We start from the raw sequence: 21,850 nt of genomic DNA on the forward strand, positions 1-21,850 counted from the left end.
CGACAAATAAAAGGTAGAATACTATTGACCGCAACATGTAAGTGTAAAAAAACATTATGATTTGTACATTTTCAGAATGTGCTTGTTCTATTTCTAAACAAAGAAAACAATCTGAAGTTGTCTTTATTTTTAAGTTATCGTGCTGTGATTTTACCAGTTGGGAGTAGATTTTTCTCCATGTGGCCCCCGATCTAAAAAGAGTTTGACACCCCTGCTGTAGATGAATGATGCCCCAAAGCTTTTTCTACCGTACACTTGCTCATACTATAAATGACAAAGAAAAGAGTGAAACCCAGGTTTTATTTGTACGATTTTACTCCGCAGAAATCAAAATGCTGACAGGATTATCGATTAGTGCCTGTGTCAAACCCTGACATAAACCTATAAAATATACACGAGTGAGTATCACACTAGGTGGGACAACAACAGCAACAACCAATATCCAAGAAACCCTCTCAAATGTAAACCACTTCACATTATAGCCTGGAGGTGTACACTTAACTTGGCTCAGGTTTACACTAGTGACAATAAAAGGTAAGAAAAAGGAGCACTGGTTTTCTGGTACTTGGGTCACACAACACTAAACACAAAGAGCAGTGGGACACGTCAGTACGCTGTGAGACATCTCCTATACATAGCAACGCATTGTCCATCAGGTCTCAAAGAGCCTTCATAGATACATTGTGCTATCAAGATCTCACGCAACACACAATATTTCGGGAGGACATATACCTTTAGCTCACATACACGTGTATCCATTGATTGTTGCAGGTGCAAAACACATTTTGTCTCACAAAGCATACACAACTGCAGTTTGGACGCATGCACAGTTAACATCGTCTGTCTCAACTAGCATTGCTCATTTAGCACCAGATGCAAGGACGCCGACAGCCCGCCTCCTCTCGCAATTTGCGGCGTTTGTGTCTTTGACAATATACAGCGGCCTTATTCATATTACAAGTTTGACGAAAAGGACGAACACAGAAGAAATGAGAGGAAACAGCAGTTTCCAAATATAAAGTGAAATTGAAGTTTAACCATAAAATACCCTTATTTCTTCTTTTTAGTGCAGTCACAGCATTAAGAAATGACACCAAAAAGAAAGAAATGATTAAGAACATAGAAAGTGCAACTATAACACAACAGGAAGACCAAGGTGATAAGAATTAGACTTTTCTGCAGTGTAAGATTTACTACTTAAAATGACAATAAAAAAAAGGACTGACTTTTGGTTAAATAGCACATTTCTCTGGTGGGGGAAAAACTGCAGACTGCTGTTAAAATGTCCAAAGCTGTTACAAGTGAGTGCTTCAATGAAAGATACATTTCAAAAGCTTAAAAGGTTTCATCATCGAGCTTGACTGGGCTTTCTTTACACCTCAGCAAAACGCCGTCTATAAATTCCTAATTAAATCAGATAAAATGAAATAGTGCCTTCCTTTTTATGTACCATGTGAGTGAAAATGGAAAAAATGGAGAAGAGTGAATTAAGTTAGGTGTGACGGGACTTCCAAAAACATCTTATCCAAGACTGGTGATGTTGGCTTTTCCTCCGGGGGGAGCCACAATGCGCTGGGTGTTGCGGCGGGGGATGTTGTCATCGACTTGCGCCCCTAACGATGACAACACGGGATAATATTAGAAGTGTAAGAAGATGCTATCTTTGGCAGAAGTTGTGCTTCCACTCACCAGACAGACTGAAGCCAGACTGGTGGAGGTTGCGCATGGGCTGTTGAATAAATTGTTGCTGCTCCTGCTGCTTGGTAGGAGAAGTCTTCACCAAAGTGACTGATGACAGAACCTTGGGAGTAATGGTCACCTCACACACCGGCCCATCGTACTGACCCCGGGGGACACCTCGTAACTCTGTCAGCTAAACACACGATTCAATGTAATATTAGAAGAAATGAGATGGCGTGGTCACTACAGCTCGTTCTCAATGATTTCTATGTGGACGCACCCTGCTACGGGCCTTTATCTTCTTGTAGACGTGGTCCGCAAAGGCTTTACGGCTGATGTAGCGACCACAGCCTTCCGTGGTGTGAAGACTGCCTTCCTCCAGCACTACTTTACCTTGGCTGATCACCACCAGAGGACCTCCACGCACCTCAACGCCCTCAAAGATGTTGTACTCCACAGCCTGTCAGACGGAGACACAAGTCAAATGCAGTGTTGACTGACATAGTATGGTTTGATGGCACTATCTGAAGCAGATGGCGCTGTCAATTCACTGAAGATTCTGCAGCAGAAAGATGCTTCAACAAGACGTGATGTTGTGTAACTGTATGTTTTCTAAGTACTGTGGTACCCCAGCCTAAGAATGTTTTGAGATAAGAGCGGTCTGCTATTTTTTATGCTTTTAGTTGCAAGCAAAAATGTGAGTTAAAAGCATGAACATTATCACAGTGAACCCCATAAAGTCCCACAATAAAATCCGGTCTTCCATGCTAACATTAGTTCATAGCAAAAGATGGACATACTTTTGGGTTGTTGTTGGTTTTTTTACAACCATTGGAAGGAAAAAAGTGAGTGTGAACGACAATACTGAGAAAAAGTAGATTAAAAAAAAAAGATCAAAATCATGACAGAGAGTAGAGATGTCCGATAATGGCTTTTTTGCCGATATCCGATATTCCGATATTGTCCAACTCTTAATTACCGATTCCAATATCAACCAATACCGATATGGAATTAACACATTATTATGCCTAATTTTGTTGTGATGCCCCGCTGGATGCATTAAACAATGTAACAAGGTTTTCCAAAATAAATCAACTCAAGTTATGGAAAAAAATGCCAACATGGCACTGCCATATTTATTATTGAAGTCACAAAGTGCATAATTTTTTTTAACATGCCTCAAAACAGCAGCTTGGAATTTGGGACATGCTCTCCCTGAGAGAGCATGAGGATGTTGAGGTGGGGGGCGGGGGTGTATATTGCAGCGTCCCAGATAAGTTAGTGCTGCAAGGGGTTCTGGGTATTTGTTCTGTTGTGTTTATGTTGTGTTACGGTGCGGATGTTCTCCCGAAATGTGTTTGTCATTCTTGTTTGGTGTGGGTTCACAGTGTGGCGCATATTTGTAACAGTGTTAAAATTGTTTATACGGCCACCCTCAGTGTGAACTGTATGGCTGTTGACCAAGTATGCCTTGCATTCACTTGTGTGTGTGTGTGAAAAGCCGTAGGTATTATGTGATTGGACCGGTACGCAAAGGCAGTGCCTTTAAGGTTTATTGGCGCTCTGTACTTCTCCCTACGTCCGTGTACCACTCTGTGCAGCGGCGTTTTAAAAAGTCATACATTTTACTTTTTGAAATCGATACTGATAGTTTCCGAACCGATACCGATAATTTCCGATATTACATTTTAAAGCATTTATCGGCCGATAATATCGGCAGCCCGATATTATCGGACATCTCTAACAGAGAGTGTAGCTAGCTAAATTGTTGAAGCGGCTGGAGCGTATCACTGCTAGTCTGCACCATACGGAAGCAGGATGATAACTCCCAGCCAATGACAATTTAAATAATATCTAATTGTTGGACATTTATTCATGGGAATATTGAGAATCAGCTTGAAGGAAGTACCGTAGAAGTCCGTTCTTCAAGGTAAATGTTGTACATTATTATTTTTATCATATTTCATAAAACTCCCTTTCGTTGTTAAAATTACATTCTATTATGTTTTACATACAATATTTCTAAAAGTTGTTTTCTTTTTTAAAATGAACTTTACATGGTAAATGTGTGCTGTTTAGGGGAGGCCAAGCACCAAGTAAATAGATTTTAAATTCATTTAAATGGGAGATGCTGATTTGAGATACAGGTGTTTTGAGTTAAGAGCTTTCGTCAGAGAACCACTTAAGCTCCTAAATTGAGGTAATGCTGTACTGTATTCATACTTGCCAACCTTGAGACCTCCGATTTCGGGAGGTGGGGGGTGGGGCGTGGTTAAGAGGGGAGGAGTATATTTACAGCTAGGATTCACCAAGTCAAGTATTTCATATATATATATATATATATATATATATATATATATATATATATATATATATATATATATACATATACATATAAAAGAAATACTAAGTCAAGTATTTCATATATATATATATATATATATATACAAGAAATACTAAGTCAAGTATTTCATATACATATATATATATATATATATATATATATAAATAAAATAAATACTTCAATTTCAGTGTTCATTTATTTACACATATACACACACATAACACTCATCTACTCATTGTTGAGTTAAGGGTTGAATTGTCCATCCTTGTTCTATTTGTCACTATTTTTCTAACCATGCTGAACGCCCTCTCTGATGATGCATTGCTGTGTGGCACGCAAAAAGCGCTTTCATCAAATGCACTAGATGGCAGTATTGTCCTGTTTAAAAGTGTCACAACATTGCTGTTTACGGCAGACGAACTGCTTTATGGTAGACGAAATGCTGTTGTTGTGTGTTGTTACCGCGCTGGGAGGACGTTAATGAAATTGCCTAACGATAAACCCACATAAGAAACCAAGAACTCGCCCTCGATCATTCTACAGTTATAACGTGATTGGGCAGGTACGCTGTTTATATTGTGTGCCTGAATTTCGGGAGATTTTCGGGAGAAAATTTGTACCGGGAGGTTTTCAGGAGAGGCGCTGAATTTCGGGAGTCTCCCGGAAAATCCGGGAGGGTTGGCAAGTATGACTGTATTGTATACGCCTGTAGTTGTTTTTTAATGCATAAAACTGAATTTAGAATGCGTTTAATAACTGTGATAGGTTTGAGAGCAGAGGTTGGCAACCTTAAAAATGGTAAATGGGTTATACTTGTATAGCGCTTTTCTACCTTCAAGGTACTCAAAGCGCTTTGACAGTATTTCCACATTCACCCATTCACACACACATTCACACACTGATGGCGGGAGCTGCCATGCAAGGCCCTAACCACGACCCATCAGGAGCAAGGGTGAAGTGTCTTGCTCAAGGACACAACGGACGTGGCGAAGTTGGTAGAAGGTGGGGATTGAACCAGGAACCCTCAGGTTGCTGGCACAGCCACTCTCCCAACCGCGCCATGCCGTCTCTGGATTAAAATCAAAAGAGCCATCATGCCCCCTCCTTCACTAAAGAAAAGTAGTCTTGAGCCGCAAAACACAACATAGCTTATAAACTTTTACATTTTTATTTGACAGGCTAATGAACCCTTCCATGCAAAATAAACATTCTATTTTTATTATTGGGGGATGTATTCATAATTAGCTGACCGCGGGGGTCACACTTAAAAGCTAACGTTTCTCACGTTCAGATGCCTCTCTGTCCACACACACAAACACGCACTGTCTCATCTCATTCCCTCCGGGTACCCCGGCTTCCTCCCACCTCCAAAGACATGCACCTGGGGATAGGTTGATTGGCAACACTAAATTGGCCCTAGTGTGTGAATGTGAGTGTGAATGTTGTCTGTCTATCTGTGTTGGCCCTGCGATGAGGTGGCGACTTGTCCAGGATGTACCCCGCCTACCGCCCGAATGCAGCTGAGATAGGCTCCAGCGACCCCCCGCGACCCCAAAAGGGACAAGCGGTAGAAAATGGATGGATGGAACTCATTCATGGCTTCACAGACTTCACAGTAAATTTTAAAACCGTTTTCATGAAAAAAAAACAAAAAAAACAAGCAGGCTGAAGAATCTGAAGCGCTCATTATCCACACATTTTCACCCAATTTATGGGGGGTCTGAGAATGTAACCCCAAACAAATAGCAGGGATCTACAGTGCACCCAGAAAAGTATTCACAGCGCTTCACGCTTTCTACATTTTATGTTAGTCTTATTCCAATATGAAATAAATTAATTTCTGTCCTCAAAATTCTACACACAATACCCCATATAGACAAGGTGAAAATGTTTTATTTTTAATTTTGCACATTTATTAAAAAAATGAAGATAAACACATGTATTCACAGCCTTTGCTCAATACTTTGTTGATGCATCTTTGGCAGCAGTTACATCCTCAAATCTTTTTGAATACGATGCCACAAGCTTGTCACACCTATCCTATACACCATTCCTCTTTGCAGCACCTCTCAAGCGCCATCTGATTGGATGGTAATGTTGGTTTTCATCCAGGATGTCTCAGTACATTGCTGCATTCATCTTAGTCTAGTCAGGGAGGTGACCAAGAACCCGATGGTCACTCAGTCAGAGCTACAGCATTCCTGTGTGGAGAGGAGAACCTTCCAGAAAACAACCATCTCTGCAGCAATCCACCAATCAATACCATCCCTACAGTGAAGCATGGTGGTGGCAGCATCATGCTGTGGGGATGTTTTTCAGCGGCGGGAACAGGGGGACTAGTCAGGATAAAGGGATAGATGAATGCAGCAAAGTACAGACATCTTGGATGAAAACGCTTCTCATCTAACCCAATGGAGCTTGAGAGATGCTGCAAAGAGGAATGGGCAAAACTGCCCAAAGATACTGTAGGTGTGCCAAGCTTGTGGCAGCGTACTCAAAAAGACTTGAGGCTGTAATTGCTACCAAAGGTGCGTCAACAAAAATAAATTAAAAAAACCTTTTCACATTGTCATTAAGGGGTATTGTGTGTCAAATTTTGAGGACAGAAATTAATTTATTCCATTTTGAAATAAGGCTCTAACATGACAAAATGTCATAAAAGTGAAGCGTTGTGAATACTTTCCGGATGCACTGTACCAAATGTTCTATTTGTTAAACATTCCACAAAAACATTTTTTTGACCCAAGTATAAATACAAATATTCCATAGAAGTTCTGACATAGTAGAATTTGATAGCCCACCAGGTTGTGGTTCTTGGCTGAGATGATCTTAGTGACATCTGGGTCCCACAAAACGAGATCAGCATCAGAGCCCACAGCGATGCGGCCCTTGCGAGGAAAGAGGTTGAAGATCTTGGCCGCATTTGTGCTGGTCACTGCCACAAACTGATTCTCATCCATCTTTCCAGTCACCTGGTCAGGATGAGGCGACACGTAATGTGAGCGAGCACTACGACATTAGCTGGTTCTGATCTTCCTCACCACACATTTGTCCCAGACTAGGGACATCCTCTCCTCGGTACCATTGGTGCCCTCTGGGATTAGGGTGAAGTTATCTTTGCCGACCGCACGCTGAGATGTCAGAAAAGTACAGTGAGCGCTGCCGGTCACCTGAAGGTCCCCACTAAAAAGGACAGAACAAAAAGACAGGGTTCTTACACTTTTTCCATCAATTATTTTCCATGTCTATGTCTTTCCAAAAGCCTTTTACTGAATTTCTATGACCAAAATAAATAGTTTTATCTTAATGGGACCACTGAAAATTAATTATCCTAACACGTTTCAGTTCCAACATATTCAGGCTTTACCTTTGTTCATTTCCACAGCCTTATGGAGTTGGTGGACAAATGGTGGTTTAGGCTTTGGTCAAACAATATGACAGTAAAAGCCTTTTAAAGTGCAGAGCAAACCCAAAAGCACAGCCATGGGCACACTTTGTCCCACCACAGATACATTTTGCTGCAATCTGGCTGTGTGAGAACATGGCGGCGAAAAGACGTCTCGTGTCCTCGGATGACTTGAATGAGTATTTTAACATTTATGTGCCCACAGTATGTCGGCTTCATTTTTTGCAGAATTGTCCAATGTTGTCTGCTTTGTTGCTGCGTAAACTGTGATGATGACTGTTCTTACAGCATCAGGGTTCATAAACTCACTTGTGGGTATAGTAGTGACAGTTTCGTGCTTTTTCCCCCTTCAGGTGGCTAACAAGCGCTGCCTCGTCCATTTTCAAAACGTCAAATGTTTTACAGCACAGTTTGCATTTAGCACATCTTGGGTCAATGTCTTTGGCCAGCCACAATTTGTATTTATACTTAAAAAGCCATGTATTATTAAAGCGGCACTTAGCTGGCATTTTTTTTAGCATCGTCACTTCGCTAGCATAAGTAACAAGATAAGAGGCGTGACTGCAGTATGTAGGTGCTTGCTTTTCTTTCTTTTAAATTGTAATTGTACTGCCTTTTTTACATCATGGCCAGGGGACTACAGATGAAAACTAGCCTTCTGGCTAATTCTGGCTTTTTTAACCATGTGTAGTCATGTGTTTTATGAAATTGCATTGTCCCCTTTGAAATAAACTCATCTAATCTAATCTTACACGCCGCATGCTCTCGCAGACTAGACTGAGTACCGTATTTTTCAGAGTATAAGCCGCACCGGCCGAAATTGCATAATAAAGAAGGGGGAAAAACTAGGGATGTCCGATAATGGCTTTTTGCCGATATCCGATATTCCGATATTGTCCAACTCTTTAATGACCGATACCGATATCAACCGATACCAACGATATATACAGTCGTGGAATTAACACATTATGCCTAATTTGGACAACCAGGTATGGTGAAGATAAGGTACTTTAAAAAATAAATAAAATAAGATAAATAAATTAAAAACATTTTCTTGAATAAAAAAAGAAAGTAAAACAATATAAAAACAGTTACATAGAAAATAGTAATTAATGAAAATTAGTAAAATTAACTGTTAAAGGTTAGTGCTATTAGTGGACCAGCAGCACGCACAATCATGTGTGCTTACGGACTGTATCCCTTGCAGACTGTATTGATATATATTGATATATAATGTTGGAACCAGAATATTAATAACAGAAAGAAACAACCCTTTTGTGTGAATGAGTGTGAATGAGTGTAAATGGGGGAGGGAGGTTTTTCTTGTGTTTTTTATGTTGATTTAATAAAAAATAAAAACGATACCGATAATAAAAAAAACTATACCGATAATTTACGATATTACATTTTAACGCATTTATCGGCCGATAATATCTGCAGGCCGATATTAACGGACATCTCTAGAAAAAACATATATAAGTCGCACTGGAGTATAAGTCGCATTTTTTGGGGAAATTTATTTGATAAAACCCAACACCAAGAATAGACATTCGAAAGGCAATTTAAAATAAATAAAGAATAGTGAACAACAGGCTGAATAAGTGTACGTTATATGATGCTTAAATAACCAGCTGACAACGTGCCTGGTATGTTAACGTAACATATTATGGTAAGAGTCATTCAAATAACTATAACATATAGAACATGCTATACGTTTACCAAACAATCTGTCACTCCTAATCGCTAAATCCGATGAAATCTTATACGTCTAGTCTCTTACGTGAATGTGCTAAATAATATTATTTGATATTTTACGATAATGTGTTAATAATTTCACACATAAGTCGCTCCTGAGTATAAGTCGCACCCCCGGCCAAACTATGAAAAAAACTGCGACTTGTAGTCCGAAAAATACGGTACATTTTTCATACCTCCAAACTCTGTGTCAAAAGCACACATTTTTATGCACATCTCAATTATTCGCAGATATTTGCACTTTGCAAATGGCCAGAGAAGGGCCAATGGCGGGAATTTACTGTACTGTTGTTGCTTGGTGCAGTTGTTTTGGGTCAACAACACATGCTTTTAAATACAGCGCTTTTCAGTGTCTGTGATTATGTTCCTGCCTGTACTTCAGGAAAGTTTCTCTTTCTACCCATTTCATGACCCTTTTAGTCAGAAAAAAGTAGTGTACATGTAGCAGTAAAATATTTAAAAAGGAATGTGCTATATTTAATATCACCAACCATGACAAAAGAGAGCTGAGGTAATCAGGGGTAGTGGGATCGGGACTCAGTGGTGGAGAGGTGACAAAGGCCGCAGCTTTGGCCCAGTTCTTGCTCCAGTAATGGGTTCCGTCTGTGCCTAAGCTGGCCGAGATGGGCTCTCCGAAAACCACGGAACCTACAAGAATGGATAGGACGGGCCATTGTAAAACATAAGCGTAGAGCATGCTGGCACAGAAATATTCCAACATTTAATAACATACCCTTTTTCCTGGCCATAGCGATGACATCAGCAGCACTCTTGCTCATCACTTTGGTGATGTAGACAGGACAATTTGTCTGATTGGCTATGGTGATGGAGCGATTGACTGCTTCTGCCTCCACCTGTCAAACACACACAAACACACATAAAGAAGAGTGTTTTTCTTTCCGACAGCCAAGATCTCCTGTCCTCTGCTGTCTGATATATTTCAAACCATATCACCTCTTCTGGGCGGCTCAGTACATGACCCTCAGGTCCAGTGATACCCAGCTCCAGAATACGTCTCTGCTCCTATTCAATGCACACAACAACATCATGTTTCGACTGACAGAAAACTTGACAGGCTGTTTTTATGTACCTCAGCAATTATGTCTCCATTCTCAGCATGCACTTGAGCGATGGCACCAAGGTCTCTGATGACGCTCAACACCTCGTAAATCTAAAATATCACAAGAAGGCCTCGTGAGCTCATAAGCATAAGTAAGACACACATGAACACAGACATGCATCGTGACAGCTATTTCAGAGATGTCAGAAGACCCCGCTACTATCATCCAGGAGCTGAGCGTACCTGAGAGTCAGAAAGTTGGAAAACATCCTTATAGGCCAAATAGACCAGGAAAGAGTTGACACCTAAAGATAGAAAACTTATGAGATCCAGAGGTGGGGGGGAAAAAAAGAGAACAAAAGAGGGAAAACCCAGAGCAAAGGAGGAAGAGTAAAACCCAAAAGAATAATAATTACAAAGGAGGCACGTGAGAAAGGGCGAAAATGGGTCAAACTGTGACATTTAATGACAGATTCCCAACTAGGAATGCAATGATTATAGAGTTTGACTGTACAATTATAGTCTGAGTAATAATCACGGTTTTACGATTATCACGATAATTATGCATTGATTAATTTCACAACAAAAATCACATAGACAAGAGATTTTGATGTCTTATTTATCGTGGTTTGTTAAATTAAGGCAAGTGTATTTGTAGAGCACAATTCATACACAAAGCAATTAAAAAGTGCAAATACAAGATGGCAAAAAAAAAAATCATACAAATAATCACAATTCAAATTAAAATGTGAGCGGAGATAAAATACCTTTAGTTGTCATATGCACAATTAAATACGTGTTTTTATGATTTCAAACAGTTAATCAAATAACAACATTACAATAACAGTACAAAATAATAAATATAAATAAAAAGAATGAATAAATTCATTAATAATTGTATTATTGATATGAGAATATGATTAACTTTACTGATCCCCCAGGGGAAATTTACTCATGTAGGTAATAAACTCAAGTGTTACTGTCAGTAACTGTCATCCATGCCTGCCTATTCATTTATAACAATCTATACTATGCTGTGTTAATAATATCTGGAATGCACATAAATAAATCCCATGATATATTGCGGTTATTCTACAAGCTCATGAAATTATGTCAGTGCTTTATACATGCTATATTAAATTACAATACCTATAGTTTATTCTTAACAAACAGGAAGAAGCGATCTATAACGTTAAATGGTCATTGAATGAAGCCCTGGACAGGAGTATCTGTTGCTATTTGTTTACACTGGACTGCCTCAACACTAAGCTACTGATTGTAAGTGATACATTCATATTTAATTCCCTACCAACTAAAATCTTCATGAAGTGACTTGCTGCTAACAAAATTGAACTCAGTATTTATGTCTTACATTTACTTTTGTGTGTAAAGCTGGGTGGTGATCCCGCAAATGCAGCCCCATAATGGACGTATTAGACCCTTTAGCTGCAACTTTTTTTTTGGCAGGTTTGGCTAGTAGGCGAGCCGGCGAGCCAATATATCTTCATCGACTCCTTAGTAATTTTTTAAGTACCCACAATGTTCCCACACTGTCAACTCCAACTCTTTTTTTGGGTCGGAAAAGTTTGCTGGTTTGCCCTGTTGCCATTTTGAAGTTAATGTAGCATACTAGCATGTCTCTCTGTAGATGTGTGTGAGCGTGTGCACCGCTGGTGTAACTTTGTTTTTGTTCCATGCAGATTGTGCCAAAATTAACGTACCAGCATGATATTTGTTTATAGCTAGTGAGAAGGACTCAAACACACATAATTGTGACATTTTTAAATCACGGTTAATACTAAAACCGGTTAATCATTGCATCCCTATTCCCAAAAGATGTTATTTGACAAAACTGTTCCAGTATTTTAGATATCTCAAACGCAGAACTGAAGTGCAATTGCAGCCTGCATACATACCATGCTCCTTCACCAAGGTCTCCATCTCCTCCTGAGTGCCTTTGTTCCAGTCAGTGAGGTCCATGTGGAGAGAATAGTCACAGCAGGATTTGCTGTCGGCCCATTCCCTCCATTGCTTGAAAGCTGCGACCAAGCTTACGCCAGGCTCTGGCACCACGTGGTCGACTAGAAAACGCCAACAAACAGACACAATTTATTATGTGGCAGCAAGCCTCGTAATAAGATCAAACGCCTGATGACATGCACACATGAAATGCTATAATCTCTGCAACAGGATTAGTGTGCTTTAGCTGAAAACACACACACACACACACACACGCACAACTGTCTGATGGACAACATACTAATCATGGTGGTGCCGCCCGCCAGAGCAGCCCTGGTGCCCTGGTAGAAATCATCTGCCGCCACCATGCCTCGATCGGGCATCTGGAATCGGGTGTGCACGTCAATGCCTCCAGGCATCACCATTCTTCCCTGAGCTTCTATGATCTTAACTCCACCGGGAACAATTAGGTTGTCGCCGATTTGCCTGGAAGTGAGAGAGAGAAGTCAGGAATCTAAATGTAAAAGAGGTAAAAATGTAAACGATGTCACAGTGTAGAAATGGGCAATATGGCCTAAAATATATATTGCAGCCTCCTTTGCTACTAATATATATGCTGAATTTCCCCCAGGGATCAATAAAGTACTTTCTATTATATTCTATATATCACAATACATTTTTTGGAATGTCAAGGACAGAAGAACCATTTCAAAATGGTTTACAAAAGCTCTAAATTTGGCTCCTGACATATTCGGTAAATTATTGCGTAATTTCTTGTTGTATTAGTTTATCAAAACCATTATTAATCTACTTGCTAATTTACTCTTAATATGTGGTTACTTTCTGTTGAAACATGTTTCTATCTACACTTTTGTTAAAATGCAATAAGCACTTATTGTTCTGTTTATATACTTTACATTAGTTTTGGGTGATGCCACAAATTTGGGTATAAAGTAGTTACAGGGTTACAGTATTGGTCACATTAATGCTGATAGTGATAAATGTCAAGTTCACTGAATGATTACATTTTTGATCACAACTATAACTACACGAACACACACTAAAATTTCCATTAATTATTTAAAGTATTTCCTACTATTAAGTCAAATTTAAATGTTTTTTTGCTCTTAAAGTCCTCCTGTGTCTAGGTACTAATTTCCTGAGTTTGTAAACAATAACAAAAAATGTTGTGATAATAAATAAATATCCCTCTAATCACTGTAGTATTGACGATTTATTGATACTTTACTTAGTATTATTACTGTCAATATTTGTATCAATACGTCCACCTCGGTTTACCATCAATCTCTTATATACTTTATATAGTCTCAATATTAGCTATTCCTCGTCCTCCAGTGATAATCACACTTGTAAGAAACAGTTTGTTTGCAACCATGGAGAAAAGGATTGTTGACTTAGCGACTTTGCATTGTCGAGGTATGCTAGCTTGGAAACGAGGACGCTACATTGCGTCGAGGACACAAGCGGTCTCTCTCGTCACTGTCAAATTTGAGAAACACAGTTGTGTCATAACAAGTATTAAAGTTAATCACAATATGGCGATAGTACCAAAAGCTCTATCGTTGGCCAAATTTATATTAGTTATATATAGTCTATACTACACAACCTTATCTTATTGCATATGGTAAAATACTCTCCAGACAAACACCCAGGTACATTTTACTTACTTGATGACTCCATCCTCCATGTAGATATCAGCCATGAAGGACTGATCATCATTCACTATCTTTGCCCCTTTAATAAGGAGACGATCACTCTGTAAGACAGACAATTTTATACATTTTCATATCAGGTCATAGGTTAAGTTTTAATCTTTAATTGATTTTAGAAAACTCTACTGTAATCGCTACAATACTAATTGGATTTACAAAAAAGAAAAAGAGAAAGTTCAAAATACCAATTCCCCTAGTGCCACCACTGGCCCTCTATTAATAAAAAAAAGAATGTCAACCGGTGCCCTACTTTTTATTCTCCACACTGTCAAAAGGACACAAAGGAGAGATAATGAAGACTAAAGTAATTTGCAGCATTAAATGTCACATAAATCATTGTGGCTGTGAATGTACAGCATTAATTGTATATTCTATTCACGATTCCCACTTGCTGTCAAATACTAAAATCATTGTGTTTCATATAGCTCATCTAAATAGATTGCCTGCTATGTAATTCTAAAAGTATTTTAACATCATCTTTCCTGCAGCTAGTCTGTGTTTTTAACAAATAGTTGTTGTTTGACTACAACAACGACCATAAAAAAGCTAATTTCTCTGTAAATCAAAATACGGACAAATGGGAGCACTTCATTGAAACCACAAAAGGCCCCAGTGTGTTACAGCTACACCATTCACACTGCTCACAGAGTTATGGCTATTTACTGTAGAACACCATGAAACTTTACTCCCATGGTTTAAGGCAGCGCTACACAAATGGGGCACGGGGCCAAATCTCGCTCGGGAATGATACCATACCGGCCCCTCAATTCAGTTCAAAACTTGTTGGACAAACATTTTTTCAGCAAATTCCCAAAATCACGAAAGTGCGTCTGTTGTACAGAGGAACTTGGACCACTGTAAACACATTGGCAGATTCTTGCATTGACATTTTAACCTTGCTTGGCAAACAGAACACTGGGGTCCAAAATGTGTGATTTCAAATTTGCATAACTTAGTCGCTCCTCAAGGCACCTCTTTAAGTCCTCTCCTTTTTTGCAGTTACAATTATTTGTTATGTGATTTATGTAACTAAGATGTTGCTGTACCTAGTTTACTTCAGATGCAGTCAGTAGTCATTTGTTTAACTTAGTTTGTTATACTAGTAGTGTTCCTCAAGGTTTCATTTTAGGTCCTTTTTTTTTTTTTTTTATAATTTTTGCTATTTTGCCTTTTGGTTTAGGCGCCTTTGGGACTGCACAACTCGGGGTGGCACTTTTTGTGACTTCTGCCGTGCTTTATTGGTGCTTATTTTGTGGACATTTGGATCAGCCTGGGGGGACTCTTGGCCATGGCTCATTTGTTTGGACCGGAGACTAGCTGCTGGCTCTCTCCCACACCAGAGTCTGCATGGAGAGACCAGAGGTACAAGTGGAGATGCGGAGGAGGAAGAAACAGGGCTGCAGAGGTGGACGAACTTCATAGAGTCCTGGTTGGATGAGCGTGTATCGGACACTTGAGTCCCCCTGGACGGATTCTCGCTCATCTGCGTGGACCGGACATTGGCCGGGGGCTGGTGGGCAGCCTAGAACGTAGTCGGCTCTCTTGGTCACTTTGTTGTGTCTGTTCTTGTCTGTAGACGTGCTGCCTCCACCCCAGCCGTAGATGGCGTGGATTTACGCAGAGGCCACCGTAGTGTATATCACTATTGACATGGTGTTTTTGTTTTATTGTTCGTCTATGCATGGCGCAATCGTATGTGCGCAATATGTATTATTGCTCTTTTTTTTTGTTTGTTGCGTTTTAGGTTTGTTGCTGTATGTAGAAATGGCGCCGCTGAAGGGGTCCCCTCTTGTGTTCACCTTATTTTTGGTAGGCTTTTTGAACCTGCACTGAAACCACATAATTTCCCCACTGTGGACCCCCGAGTTCAGTAAAAAAAACTTTTGAGAGAGTAGCATCCTTGCCATAGATTTTTAAAAACACTATAGTGATGTCATGTCATGCTGTCTTTGACTAGATTGTCTGCAGAATGTCCTTAATAACAGCAGAGCACACTTGTAACTAGTGTTGTAACGATACCAATATTTTGGTACCGGTATCGGTACTAAAATTATTTCGATACTTTTCGGTACTTTTCTAAATAAAGGGGACCATAAAAAAATTGCATTATTGGCTTTATTCTAACAAAAAATCTTAGACATATGTTTCCTATTGCAGTAAAGTCCTTAAACAAAATAGTTAACATTCTAGACAACTTGTCTTTTAGTAGTAAGTAAACAAAGGCTCCTAATTAGTCTGCTGACGTATGCAGTAACATATTGTGTCATTTTCCATTCTATTATTTTGTCAATATTATTAAAGACAAGTGGTACAAAATGAATTATTAATCTACTTGTTCATTTACTGTTAATATCTGCTTACTTTCTCTTTTAACATGTTCTGTCTACACTTCTTTAATAATCACTTATTCTTCTGTTGTGTGATACTTTACATTAGTTTTGGATGATACCACAAGTTTGGGTATCAATCCGATACCAAGTAGTTACAGAATCATACATTGGTCATATTCAAAGTCCTCATGTGTCCAGAGACATATTTCCTGAGTTTATAAACATAATATACATTTTAAAAAAACGAAAGTAAACGTTGTGATGCCAAAAAATATCGACGTAATCATAGTAGTATCGACTAGATACATGCCTGTACTTGATATCATTACAGTTGATGTCAGGTGTAAATCCACCAATGGCGTTTGTTTACATTTTGACTCCGGTGGGCTACGGTGTGTAGTGAAGCATGTTTAGCTATTCCTCGTCCTGCATGGATGATACTTGTAAGCAACGTACTTTATTTGTTGCCATAGAGACGAGGATTAGTGATTTAGAAGTAGCTAAAACACTGCCGACGGCGGATGGACGTTAGCCGCGAGCAAACTAGCCATGTCTTAAAGCACCTCTTCCTGAGGACGTTTCAGTGTTATAACTTCACCTTTATCGTTAGTTTTTAAGCCTAAATGCGTCCATTCTCCCTTTTCTGTCTACACACTGTGTCTGTTTGTAAGTACTCTGTGATTGTGTGCTGCCGACCATCCTCGTCTGCTCGTAAACCCAGCAATGTCTCTACGTGACTTCAACGCGGGCGCGGGGGGGGGGGGGGGGGGGGGGGGGGGGGGGGGTGCGGGACCGGTACAGTACCGAAAACGATTCATTAGTATCGCGGTACTATACTAATACCAGTATATTGTACAACCCTACTTGTAACTCTGACAAAATAAATACCATAGACCAGGGGTCACCAACCTTTTTGATACCATGAGCTACTTCTTGGGTATTGATTAATGCAAAGGGCTACCAGTTTGATACACACTTAATTAAATTGCCAGAAATAGCCAATTTGCTCAATTTACCTTTAACTCTATGTTATTATTAATAATTAATTATATTTATCTTTGTGGAAACACTGATCATCTTAATGATTTTTCACAATAAATATATATAGAAACAGATAAATATCAGTATGCAACACTTTATTTTTATATTTTCTCTAAGTGCACATTTTTCAAATTGAACATTTTCAAATGATCACTTCTAAGACTTGTGAAATCACAATATCCCATTTTAACTAGCTAGCCACTAACATTTTTTAACAAATCATGAATTACTTTGCACCATGTTTGTACAAATAATAACTCATGCAAAAGTCAACTCTCAAATTTTTTAATAAATCATGTCACACTTTGGACTGGACACCAAATCTGTTCTGTTTTTTTGTCAGTTAGTGAAGACCAAGTCTTTAAAATATTTTTCAAATTCTATTTGAGTTTTGTCTCTCTTAGAATTAAAAATGTCGAGCAAAGCGAGACCAGCTTGCTAGTAAATAAATACAATTTAAAAAATAGAGGCAGCTCACTGGTAAGTGCTGCTATTTGAGCTATTTTTAGAACAGGCCAGCGGGCTACTCATCTGGTCCTTACAGGCGACCTGGTGCCCGCGGGCACCGCGTTGATGACCCCTGCCATAGACTAAATCAGATGTCTACTGTGTAGGACGCTGGTTCTCTTGAAATATACAAAATAAGACAAATAGTGAAAGGAGAAATCCGGCCCTGCGATCCTTAGCTTTCTGAAAATGCCATCCATCCATTTACTACCGTTTAGGGATTTGTGTAAACCTCTGCAGGGTAAATACTACTGCCCAGAACCCAAACCAGGGATGTTGTACAGACTCCTCGCCCGAGTGCAGATGGGATAGGCTCCAGCACCCCATGACCCCGAGAGGGACAAACGGGAGAAAATGAATGGATGGATGGGTTCTCCAGACTGATACTACTTTAACAAGTATTTTCTTCTTCCAGTAAAGTCTGCAGTATAGAAAATACCAAACGATACAGTGATGTGTGGGCAAGGGAAGGATACAAAATGGCAAGTGTGCCTGTGTGAGAGAGGACAGCGACTTGTTGTGAATAATGTAGACACAGTGCACGTCTGTGTCTCTGCATAAAGCATGCAATACAATACACTATTGCACGTACAGTACCACCATCGTTTGCTGTGGATATACTTTTATCTGACCAGAACTGCTGCATGTTTAGCGATTTGGATGGCTGTTGTCAAATGACCTACTTTACAGGGGGAGATTTTATTTATTTCGACATCCCTGCAGCACGCCTTTAATACTGGCAGCGGTTGGAAAATCTGATTCATAAAAATATAGATGGAAATTATATCATCATCATTTTAAATTTTAAACCCTCATATTAAACATACTGGTACCTTCATTATTTCTGTGGATACTCATACGAGAGTTATAGGTGGCAGTTTTTACCTTCTGTTATGAAAAACACACTGATGAGCACTTGTAAAAAAAAAAAAAAAAGAACCATAGTGCGTGTTGTATAATATTATATAGAGATATTATATAGATATGCAAGTGTGGGAAAAGTATACATGAAGGTGAATATAGGGGGTAGCTACGCGGTCGCTGGCTAACGGGGAGAGAGGCAAATTAACACACACAAGCAAGTAGTGAGGTTTTAAAGAATGAGGTTAAACAACAATAAAATACTTACAGTGATTCGAGGAATGTTCTTTTTTCCTTGGTATCCCGACATTGTGTGTGTGTCCCTCCAACGGCGCCCTGCCTCTTGGCTAAAGCTAGCTAGCAAGCTTGTAGAAAGGATGACTGGATGCTCACTGGTCAGTCGACGCCCAGGGGGCAATTTACACCTGTCTGACAAATATGTCGATGGCAAACAAGGTCTACGCGGTGCTGCCAGGCGCCCTAATTTAAAAATGGGTGTCACTATATCAGAGTATCTGTCAATTCGTTTAGTTTATTGAAGGAACAGGTCCCAGAAGACAAGCGTTAGGAATAAAAAAAAGGGGTCAGACGCACGGCGCATGCGCAATACCCCACCCTGCACAGCCACTGTTTCATATTGTTTTAAATCGTTTCTTTATTTACTCCTTCTTTTCCTTCAATTTGCATGGAAGTATGAATGAACATTTTACTTATATTTTTAATCACATTTTACTTTTATCCGGTAATATTATATTTTTACTAATGTTGAGTTTGACTGTGAGCATACTTGCCAACCCTCCCAGATTTTCCGGGAGACTCCCGAAATTCAGCGCCTCTCCCGAAAACCTCCCGGGACAAATTTTCTCCCGAAAATCTCCCGAAATTCAGGCGGTGCTGGAGGCCACGCCCCCTCCAGCTCCATGCGGACCTGAGTGACGTGTGGACAGCGGCCAGCCTGTTTTCACGTCCGCTTTCCCACAATATAAACAGCGTGCCTGCCCAATTACGTTATAACTGTAGAATGATTGAGGGCAAGTTCTTGGTTTCTTATGTGGGTTTATTGTTAGGCAGTTTCATTAACGTCCTCCTAGCGCGGTAACAACACACAACAAAAGCAGTCACGTTTTCGTCTACCATAAAGCAGTTTGTCTGCCGTAAACAGCAATGTTGTGACACTCTTAAACAGGACAATACTGCCATCTACTGTACATGCATATGTGACAATAACATCTAGGGCTTTTAGAGAGTGCAGTGCACAACTGCTATACTAAATATATATATATATATATATATATATATATATATATATATATATATATACATACATATATATATATATATATATATATATATATATATATATATATATATATATATAAAATAAAATAAATATATATATATAGCTAGAATTCACTGAAAGTCAAGTATTTCATATATGTATATATATATATATATATATATATATATATATATACATATATATGAAATACTTGAGTTTATATATATACATATATATATGAAATACATGAGTATTTCCTATATATATATATATATATACAGGTAAAAGCCAGTAAATTAGAATATTTTGAAAAACTTGATTTATTTCCGTAATTGCATTCAAAAGGTGTAACTTGTACATTATATTTATTCATTGCACACAGACTGATGCATTCAAATGTTTATTTCATTTAATTTTGATGATTTGAAGTGGCAACAAATGAAAATCCAAAATTCCGTGTGTCACAAAATTAGAATATTACTTAAGGCTAATACAAAAAAGGGATTTTTAGAAATGTTGGCCAACTGAAAAGTATGAAAATGAAAAACATGAGCATGTACAATACTCAATACTTGGTTGGAGCTCCTTTTGCCTCAATTACTGCGGCGTGGCATGGAGTCGATGAGTTTCTGGCACTGCTCAGGTGTTATGAGAGCCCAGGTTGCTCTGATAGTGGCCTTCAACTCTTCTGCGTTTTTGGGTCTGGCATTCTGCATCTTCCTTTTCACAATACCCCACAGATTTTCTATGGGGCTAAGGTCAGGGGAGTTGGCGGGCCAATTTAGAACAGAAATATCATGGTCCGTAAACCAGGCACGGGTAGATTTTGCGCTGTGTGCAGGCGCCAAGTCCTGTTGGAACTTGAAATCTCCATCTCCATAGAGCAGGTCAGCAGCAGGAAGCATGAAGTGCTCTAAAACTTGCTGGTAGACGGCTGCGTTGACCCTGGATCTCAGGAAACAGAGTGGACCGACACCAGCAGATGACATGGCACCCCAAACCATCACTGATGGTGGAAACTTTACACTAGACTTCAGGCAACGTGGATCCTGTGCCTCTCCTGTCTTCCTCCAGACTCTGGGACCTCGATTTCCAAAGGAAATGCAAAATTTGCATGGTTGGGTGATGGTTTGGGGTGCCATGTCATCTGCTGGTGTCGGTCCACTCTGTTTCCTGAGATCCAGGGTCAACGCAGCCGTCTACCAGCAAGTTTTAGAGCACTTCATGCTTCCTGCTGCTGACCTGCTCTATGGAGATGGAGATTTCAAGTTCCAACAGGACTTGGCGCCTGCACACAGCGCAAAATCTACCCGTGCCTGGTTTACGGACCATGGTATTTCTGTTCTAAATTGGCCCGCCAACTCCCCTGACCTTAGCCCCATAGAAAATCTGTGGGGTATTGTGAAAAGGAAGATGCAGAATGCCAGACCCAAAAACGCAGAAGAGTTGAAGGCCACTATCAGAGCAACCTGGGCTCTCATAACACCTGAGCAGTGCCAGAAACTCATCGACTCCATGCCACGCCGCATTAACGCAGTAATTGAGGCAAAAGGAGCTCCAACCAAGTATTGAGTATTGTACATGCTCATATTTTTCATTTTCATACTTTTCAGTTGGCCAACATTTCTAAAAATCCCTTTTTTGTATTAGCCTTAAGTAATATTCTAATTTTGTGACACACGGAATTTTGGATTTTCATTTGTTGCCACTTCAAATCATCAAAATTAAATGAAATAAACATTTGAATGCATCAGTCTGTGTGCAATGAATAAATATAATGTACAAGTTACACCTTTTGAATGCAATTACTGAAATAAATCAAGTTTTTCAAAATATTCTAATTTACTGGCTTTTACCTGTATATATATATATATATATATGTATATATATATATA

At 39.4% G+C, this 21,850-nt stretch overlaps 1 protein-coding gene across 1 annotated transcript; it reads right to left on the reverse strand.

The window, feature by feature from the left end:
• Positions 1 to 297: 297 nt before the first annotated feature.
• On the reverse strand, positions 298 to 19,252 carry dpysl2a (dihydropyrimidinase like 2a). The gene is made up of 14 exons (XM_061986208.1): positions 18,945 to 19,252; positions 13,893 to 13,981; positions 12,506 to 12,690; positions 12,162 to 12,326; positions 10,489 to 10,550; positions 10,276 to 10,356; positions 10,140 to 10,208; positions 9,919 to 10,039; positions 9,677 to 9,833; positions 7,066 to 7,207; positions 6,826 to 6,996; positions 1,961 to 2,140; positions 1,690 to 1,873; positions 298 to 1,613 (listed from the first exon to the last, which is right to left on the reverse strand). The coding sequence occupies exons 1-14, from the start codon at positions 18,984 to 18,986 to the stop codon at positions 1,522 to 1,524; spliced, it is 1,740 nt and encodes a 579-aa protein (XP_061842192.1). The 5' UTR covers positions 18,987 to 19,252; the 3' UTR covers positions 298 to 1,521.
• Between the last annotated feature and the right edge of the window lie 2,598 nt (positions 19,253 to 21,850).

The sequence above is a fragment of the Nerophis lumbriciformis genome, linkage group LG12 (genome assembly GCF_033978685.3).
Source record: "Nerophis lumbriciformis linkage group LG12, RoL_Nlum_v2.1, whole genome shotgun sequence".
Classification (NCBI taxonomy): Eukaryota; Metazoa; Chordata; class Actinopteri; order Syngnathiformes; family Syngnathidae; genus Nerophis; species Nerophis lumbriciformis.